The 9,260-nt window shown below is 39.4% G+C and overlaps 1 protein-coding gene across 1 annotated transcript; it reads left to right on the top strand.

Moving 5' to 3' along the window:
- Nucleotides 1–1,623: 1,623 nt before the first annotated feature.
- Nucleotides 1,624–8,174, top strand: LOC311513576 (keratin, type I cytoskeletal 10-like; the record flags this gene model as incomplete). Its single annotated transcript, XM_084615497.1, has 6 exons — nt 1,624–1,752; nt 2,685–2,767; nt 3,365–3,521; nt 6,714–6,875; nt 6,979–7,104; nt 7,953–8,174. The coding sequence occupies 6 exons, from the start codon at nt 1,624–1,626 to the stop codon at nt 8,172–8,174; spliced, it is 879 nt and encodes a 292-aa protein (XP_084471623.1).
- Nucleotides 8,175–9,260: the final 1,086 nt, after the last annotated feature.

Raw genomic sequence — 9,260 nt, 5'->3', positions numbered from 1 at the left:
TTCAGAGATGCTGAGCAGAGGGGCAGAAGAGGACGCATAAGCACTCTGACACTGGTTGGAAAAGGTTCTGCTCTTATGCACCACTAGGTGGCACAATACCCATAAGTGGGAATATGCAGATCCACTCGAAAAAGAACCACTATTTCCTCCCCACACCTCCACATTTTGCAGGTGAGCAGGATGGGGCAGGGACTAGACAGAGCCTTGGCTCCGACCCTCTGTGTGATGTGCCAGATTATATATGCTGAGCCAGGCATAAACCCAGTATAGAACATTACCTACCCACTGCAGTGAAGAGACCAGAAAGCTCTGAGTCAAAACTGGCTTGCCAGGCTGCTTCTGGGGAAACACAACTACATGCATCCCCTTGCTCAGGGAAAATTGTAAAGTGACAATTTAGCCCATAGTTATTCAGCACTATCCTGATTGAAGAAACAAAATAAGATGAAATCAACCCAGAAGTATTTGCACAGCCTTCCGGCAAAAGGAACTTCAAAAATTGCAAACACATGTAACTCATTACAGAAAGTGTGAAGTTGCACTCTATATGATTTTATAAAAATACGCTAATGAGTGTGAATATAATGTAACTGGAATACGCTTCATGCAAAAGGTCTCTTGTAAAGTATCATTACAAAGCTTATAATCTACTGAGTGTGGTCATCCTATTTGTATAAATGCATCACTCTTATATCTGAAACTAGAAATATGAAATATAACTCTGAGGTCCTATTGTAGTTATGCAAAGTGTGGGCCATTAAGGGTGGTTTGGAATCTTAATGGCTCCCATTACCAAGGACAATTACCTGTATATGTCTCTGTTTTACTTGTAAGTCTTCCTGTATACCTGTGGGCTTGCAAGTGGGTAATGAAGTCTTACAGTGACATGTGATCATGTCACCTGAACTGGAATTCATCTTTAACATGGTACTTTTCCATTGAGAAGAATGGGTGGGATCCCAGAGGGACAAAGGATTCCTGCTTTATACAAAAGATATATAAGTGGGTGGAGCAGAACAAAGGGGGTGGTAATCATGAGGAATCCCCTAGCTACCACCTGAGCTGGAACAAGGGCTGTACCAGGGAAAAGGATTGTGCCCAGACTAGGAAGGAGTCCAGTCTGTGAAAGAAACTTATTGAAACATCTCTGAGGGTGAGATTTTATCTGTATTCAGTTTTACTACTTTACTAGACAGACTTGCATGTTTTATTTTATTTTACTTGGTAATTCACTTTGTTCTGTCTGTTACTACTTGGAACCATTTAAATCCTACTTTTTGAATTTAACAAAATCACTTTTTACTGGGGGGGGGACAGCTATGCATATCTCTCTATCAGTATTATAGAGGGCGAACATTTTATGAGTTTACCGGTAAAATGGATTTATTTGGGGTTTGGACCCCAATGGGAGTTGGGTATCTGAGTGTTAAAGACAGGAACTCTTCTTAAGTTATTTTCAGTTAAGTCTGCAGTTTTGGGGCACCTGGTTCAGACCCTGGGTCTGTGCTGGAGCAGACTGGCATGTCTGACTCAACAAGACAGGGTGCTGGAGTGGCGGTGCATCTATAAAAATACCTAGTGGTGGAGCATGTAGCTTGGGTGGAGGTTCTGGAGTGGGAAAGTATGGGTCTGGCGGAGGCTGGGGTGCTGGTTCTGGATGGTGTGGCATTGGAAGTGGAGCAGGTGGATCCTTTTATAACTTCTGTTATGGTGCTGTTGGTGCTACAGGCGGAGATGGTGGACTTCTCTCAGGTAGCGAAAAGGAAACCTTGCAGAACCTTAATGACCGTTTGGCCTCCTACCTGGGCAAAGTAAATGCTCTGGAAGAGGCAAATACAGAGCTTGAACACAAAATCAAGGACTGGTAAGAGAAATTTGGACCACATACTGATGGAAGACCTCACAACTACAGTAAATACTGTGCTATTATTGAAAACCTTGTAAATCAGGTAAGAAGTTATATTTTTAAACAATTTGTTATTGGGATTAAATAATGTATTTAATTATTGTCTTATTCTGAAAAGTAAATTGTTAACTATGTCTCTGGCTAATATTAATGTCAAATATCAAGCCTACATTATAAATAAGTTGACAATTTCATTTGCAGCAGGATTGGGCTCCAGGGACCTGAGTGTACTCAATAGGTTCATAATGAAGATCAAGTTTAAGAAAATCAGCGGAAGTTCACTGACATAACCCAGGAGATATTCACAAATCTCCAAAAGTAGAGAGCTATAAAGACTGCCAGAATTAAAGGAAACTACAAGAAAGAGATCATTGTGTCAAACATTGTCCTAATGTGGCTTTATTTTAGAGGGGGTATGAAGTTGATGCACACCTGGTGTTAGGTTAACTATTGGAAAAGGATATGGAAAAAGAAAAATGAGAATAAGCATGAACGGAGTAACAAAAAGGAGAATGTGGACAAATGATTAAATATTTCTAAAATACTGAACTAACCAAGATAAGCAAATATTTTATCATTTTAGTTATTCATGTAAGTATCAGATATCATGTAAGTAAGATATTCATGTAAGTATCAGATATCGTTTTTTTAACTACTTAAATTTTTTCTCCATTGACTTTGATTAAGTTCATCCAATCCATGAGACACAAGTAAACCTGTCAAACTTACAAGAGTCCAAGAAATAACTTATTTTTCAGTACCTCCTGCTGTTTTTTAGATCATTGCTGCAACTGTTGACAATGCCAGGATCATTCTGCAAATTGACAATGCCAAGCTGGCTGCTGCTGACTTCAGACCGAAGTAAGTTGAATTAATTATATTAGACATGTATTGCCAAAATCATGCAAAAGTTAATACTATTAGACCACTGTACTAGAATCTTTCAATATTCTCTCTTTTGCATTTGAAGGAGACACTGTTCCAAGCATAATTCTTAAATCTTTTTACAGATTCCAGCACTGATTAACATCTCTGTAAAAAATTCATATTGTGAAAATATTTTACAACTACTCTTTGTGTAATACAATGTATAACTCAGATTTTAGCACACATTTGGTGGTTTATAAAAATAATAGAATTGTAGAGGGATTTAGATTGTAAAACTAATGTCCAATGGCCATCAACCCAATCTTTCAGTCAATGGAAATTTTGATTGCATGCATTTTCCAGAACTTACAAATTAGCAAAAGAGATGAAAACAAATAATTTTTACTCAAATGATCTAAATTGATTTCTAGACTTAAGGGCCAGATTCTGCCAACCTTATTCACACTGAGAAGTACCTTATTCAGTGAGTAAGCCCACTGATTTAAATGTACTGTTTGTGGAATAAGATACCATGCAGCAATGGCTATGGTATTACAATTTGACCCTACTTCTTTTAACAATTCTTTTTAGATATGAGAATGAGATACACCTCCACCAAAGTGTTGAAGCCGACATCAATGGTCTACGTAAAGTCCTGGATGAAATAACTCTTGCCAAGAGTGACCTGGAGATGCAGACTAAAAACCTGAATGAAGAGCAGGCTTACCTCAAGAAGAACCATGAGGAGGTAAGGCAGGATCTATAACTAGCTTCCTGAAGTCAAGGGACCAAATTTCTCAGTTTTTATAAACGGGTGTAGCTCCACTGAAGTCAATGAAGGTACGCTGATTTAAGCAGCTGAGAATCAGGCCCAAGATGTTTGTTTATTAATAATTCATTGCATACTATCTTTGTAAATTATTGTTTTGAAGGATTAGATAATATTTTTATTCTTTGGGGGTATACATTATAAAAGAGACTGCTTTTCAGAAAAATTTAAGGACAAAATAAATTGTAAATTTTGATAATTTGATATTGAGCAAGATTCTCACTCACGCTGCACACCATGCAGAGGAGAAAGATTGTGTCTGGTGCCCCCCTGCTCTTCTGTGCAGTGTATCAATATTGCAGGTAGCAGTGCTGAAAAGAGCAGTCTCTGCAGTGTCACTACTCCCCATTCCAAGTACGTGGCTAGTGGGAAGTGGGCTGGCAAGAGTTGGGAGTGGAGAGAGATTTGGCTCCACACTCAGCACAGCTGAGCCTGCATGGAGGAGGAAGTAATCTGCACCGGGTAGGGGGCTGGCACAGATTACTTCCCCACAGAATAAGCAGGGAACCAGGAACCTTACTGAGTCTCTGGTGCCACAATATGGTCCCTGGTCTTCTCATGGTGCAGTAGAACAACAACACTGATCCTCATTCATGACTTCTGGCAAAGACGCAATCTAGCCAATTATTTAGTGAGTTGTAGCATTTATACTAGTCAGACATTGTTAGAATTCATAACTGGCAATAAGGGAGGGATTTGTTGCAATTTTGCAAAGATTTACATTTGAAAGAAAAGGATTAATTTTCATATGTCTTTACAAATCAAGAGGATTGCCTTATGATTTCTTTAGGTAAAAGAACATGAAATAAAGTTGTACTTTTTTGCCCCTCTATGGATGTACAGAGCAATACACTTGATAAATAAAGAGATGTGGAAGCAAATTCCTTCACATATTAATTCATGTGGCAAAATTTTAATGACACTCAATCTTAGTTTTAAACTATTTTATATTTTAATACTATATGATTTAGAGAATTCTTGGCCAAAACAGAGTGCTCACATACATTTAATGGCTCTGATTCATCTTTCCAAACAGATTTATTAATTAAACTATATATTGAAAACAAAATTCTGAATTTACATCCTGAGACTTTGGGGAAAAAATTCCTCGTGTGTATTATAATTAACTCAGTACTTTAAAACAAAATTTAAAAGCATAATACTGGATTTTTAAATTTAAGTGCTTAATCTTTTAAATCTGGATGTTAATCATAAATTGGCAGGTATTTTTATAAAGGGCTATGCAGCTAGTCTTTTTAAAATGGTTTTTACACTTTGTTATTACTTACTGTTAGATGGAATACTTTGTTAGTAGGCAAATCTTATCCCCATGTACTTGAAACAAGTATACATGTGTAACCCTTCTGCTAGGCCGAGTTGATAGCAGCAAGGGCCGGGTTCAGTACACAGGGGTTCCCTCTCATCAAAGCAAATGCAAAACTGGCTCGAGCCCCCACCCAGTGACCTGGGAAAATCTTACACACACCCCTGGGTGCCTCAAAGAGGCAATACTTCCCCTCTCGCAAGCACAGAGTCTCGGTGTAACAGAGAATCTTTAATAACATGAGGTAAACGACATCAGCATTAAATTGGGAAAACACCACAACTAGGGTTCATCAACCAAACCATGAGCAAAGACCCACCCCAGCAAATTGGGCCATGTCCTTTCCCTCAGGTTCTTGAGTCCCAAAACCCAAACGTCTCGAGTCCAGCAATCCAGAAATCACCCAAAGTCCAACAACCCAAAAGTCCAGCCCCAGAGTTCATCTGCAGAGTGTTTTTTGTATGTGTGTGTGTGCGCGCGCACTTCACTCCGAGCCGCTCCGCTCCACCAACTGTCCCACGAACTGCTCCGCTCCGCATCCCACAAGCAGCTCCCGCCATCCCATGAACTGCTCCACCAGCCGGTCCATGAACTGCTCTGCTCCACTCCAGATCTTCAGGCTCCCCACTACTGGACACAGTGCTCAGTGATTTTAGCTCTTTAGTGATTTCAGCTTGTAGTAGTGGGAGCCTCAGTGCTGGTGCACCATAAGGCCAAAGTGAATTCAGCTCAGCAAGTGTAGCTAGACTCCTAATAGACCCAAAATTAGCTCTGATGTTCCACAGTGGAGAGAGACAGAGGTGCAATTGATGTTTCAGGCCCTCACAAAGGGGCCCACACCACCAGGTACTAATACCCGTCTCCAGCCTCTCTCAATTCACAGAGTTTTGGAACCCATGTCCCTTGCCTAGCGAACGCTACTTAGTTAATGGCGAGTCCCTCCATCATAACAAAAGGCCAAGTACAGTTCCACTGTCCTTGATTCCCATAATCAGGGTAATAACAATGTATTCTTCCTGCCCCAATAACAGAGACACTGGGGATCCCAGAGCAGCCAAAGTGACCATTTGGGCAGCTATGGCCTCATTCTAGGCGGGGGGGGGTGTGCCTATGCAAATGAGATCAGCCCCTGAAAACTCGCCACACCTCACCACCAGATGTCAGGGTGGAGCTCATCCTGACTCTACTTACACATGGCATAAAAAGCAATAGAACTAGGCAGACCACGAACAAGCCACTTAGGGTATGTCTACACTCATTTGTAACTCCAGGTTAGGAATTGTTGAACCCTGGGTCCCAACGTGGTGCTCAAGTGCCTACACTGTATTATACAGGGCCAAATCTAACCATCCACATCTCAGACTTCCTACTGCCCTCTCAAAATGTGGCCATGCTAGCTCTTTGTTTATGGTGCAAGCATGGGAAAACTGTCTGTCCACCAAACTTGACTGTTCAAAGGACAAAGCAAGTCGGCTCACGGGATTGTGGAATACTTTTGCTTGACTCCCAGAAGTCTAGTGGGGCTGCATCTACACTACAAAGCAGTAGGGCTTGAACCTAAGTCCCAGACTGATTCAGGCTCAGACCCTCCACATCTGTGGGGTCCTCGGACCCTGGGTTAACATGATTTGTAGGGAAGTGAGATTCAGTTTGAGCCTGAATTTGAACCCTGGGCTTACACTGCAGCATAGACATTTCCTTAAGGTACTCTGAACACTGAGCATGAAGGCTAGAGAACTTAGTTCCTTGCAGGATCAAGGCACAAGTCTTCTTTTCTCTACATTTAGGAAATGAAAAGTTTGCAAAGCACGATCTCTGGTGATGCTAATGTAGAAATTAATGCTACTCCAGGAATTGGTATCACTACTCATCTGAATAAAATGAGAGCAGAGTATGAGGCCCTCACTGAGAAAAATCGGAAAGACGCTGAAGCCTGGTTCAGTGAAAAGGTAACTATATGCTAACAAGTGTTCTGAAAGCAGACTCAATTCCATGAAACTTGGACATTTTGCTTCACTAAATAACTTTTTTTTTGTTATTGCAATACCTCAGAGTAAAGAATTCAATGTACAGATCAACTTTAGAGCTGAGGAGACCAGTACCAACAAAAAGCAGATTACTGAACTGAAACGCACTCTTCAAGCCTTGGAGATAGAGCTGAAATCCCAACTTGTTCTGGTATGAGAATAGATACCTCTTAAATTAATTTCTAAAGATCTAAGGTCAAATTTTTAATGGGACTTTGGCTCCTAAGTGCCTACATTGCTTTTGAAGATGGGGCTTAAGCTCCTAAATCTTATATGCGTTTTTTAAATCTGCACCCCTAAAATAGCATTTGGGTGAAATCCTGCCCTCATAGAAGTGAATGGGAGCTTTGCCATTGGCTTTGATGAAGTCAGGGTGTCGCACTTTACATGCAAGAGATATATGATACATTATAAATTTCTTCTTTTACTTTGTCTTTCAAACAACTTCTACACTAAAGCATAAAAAATGATAGATGGGGTAGCATTGCAAAAGAACTGCAGTGCTTCAAAATAAAATGGAATGATATACATGCACATTGACACAATAAGGGTCTACTAACAAAGGAAACAAATATTCTATAGCAATCAAAGGGATAAAATCATGTTCTGTTAATGGTCATGTAGTTTGTTATACTAAAAATGAAAGCGGCTTTCTTCACCTTTTGGCTCCATTTTTCTGTAATGCTATTAGAAGCACAAATAGTATATCAACAAAGAAAACTAATATGTGACCATTTTAAAGAGTTAAAATTGTGCATTACTAATTGTTGAGTGGTTTGTTATACTAAATAATAAAACCTGCTTTCTTTATCTTTATATTCCATGTTATTAAACCAAAGATCTAAGGTAAAATGTTAATGAGACTTTGGCTCCAAGTGGCTACATTCCTTTTGAAGATGGGGCTTAGGCTCCTAAATTTCATGTGCTCATATCTCATTGTTATTAAGGTTTTTCTTCCACCCCCTCATAATAGTACTGTGCATTCTTATTCTATGTCAGAAACAATCTCTTGAAGCCACCTTGACAGAGACAGAAGGTTGTTATTGTGCACAACTTTCAGAAATACAAGTGGCGATTAGCAGCATGAAGACACAAGTGCAACAGATAAGGGATGATATGGAATGCCAGAATTCAGAGTATGAATTACTCCTGGACATCAAGATTCATCTGGAAAATGAGACTGAGGTTTACCACCGCCTGCTAGATGGAGAGGGAAGTTAAGAAAAGGGAAGAGTACTGAAGGAAACAAAGTATTTACAGCTAAACAAATAACTGATTTTTTTAGGAAAGTGAAAATTTTTTTTACATCTTTTGGGGTCGACTAGAAAGGCAATTTTTTCAGTTTTCCTTGCCAAAACAAAAAACAAAAAAAATTCTGTTTCAGATCAAACAAAATGTTTTATTTGACCCAGAACAAAAATTTGGGGGGGAGGGGTTCACTTTGGTTTTAGGTGCTTTTAACCTCTTTTTGGTTTTGTTTTTTAAATATATCTAACTACATTTCTAAGCAAAACACCAAAATGCATCAACTTTTGAAATTTTTTTTTGTCCAAAACAATTCAGCGAATTCGACTCAATTTCACAAATAGTTTCGATCAAGCCAGAAACAGCAGTTTCAGCAAGTAAACTATGTGTCATAAAAAATTCACCCAGCTCTGGATGTATTATCCACTCTCTAGTCTAGGTACTACATGTATCACTGTTCTCTGACTACTGCCACTTCATGTTAGTGCGGTTTAGCGGGATCTAATTTGATATTGCATTAAAATTACTAAGAAAAAAAATCTTATGTTAAACATTTATGTTTTCTACAACCCTTTAAAATATTGACAGACTCATAAAATTCTGATTCCCTTTTGAAATCTCTCTGTATTCCTTGAAATTTTAATATTACTATATGGTAAATATCTCCCTCCTTTGTGTAAAAGAGTCACCATTTCTTCATTCAAATCCATTCTTAAAACAAACCTTTTTCCACAAAACCTTTCATTGAAACTGGCCATCAGTACTACTCTGATATCAGACTTTCATATAATCTGATATACAATGTGTCTGAAATGGATTGTTTCGTTTGAAATGCATGCTCCTTGGGCAGGGACTGCAGATTAAATCGTCACTCATACTCCAGCCTCTTTAAATGAGATAAAAGGGCAGGACCAGTGTAAAGGGACTCTACAAGCCTCAGTTCCAGTTGATAGAAAATTCTCCCAGTGCTGGAACTGTGAAAGACAGCCCTAAAGTTGTTGTCCAGGGATTCTCTGGCAAGCACAGGAATATGGGCATGCCAGGGAGGGGGATGGAGGCAGG

The sequence above is a fragment of the Lepidochelys olivacea genome, assembly GCF_965140295.1.
Source record: "Lepidochelys olivacea isolate rLepOli2 genome assembly, chromosome: 27".
NCBI classification, from domain to species: Eukaryota; Metazoa; Chordata; order Testudines; family Cheloniidae; genus Lepidochelys; species Lepidochelys olivacea.
This window is presented reverse-complemented; position numbering and strand designations above follow the sequence as displayed.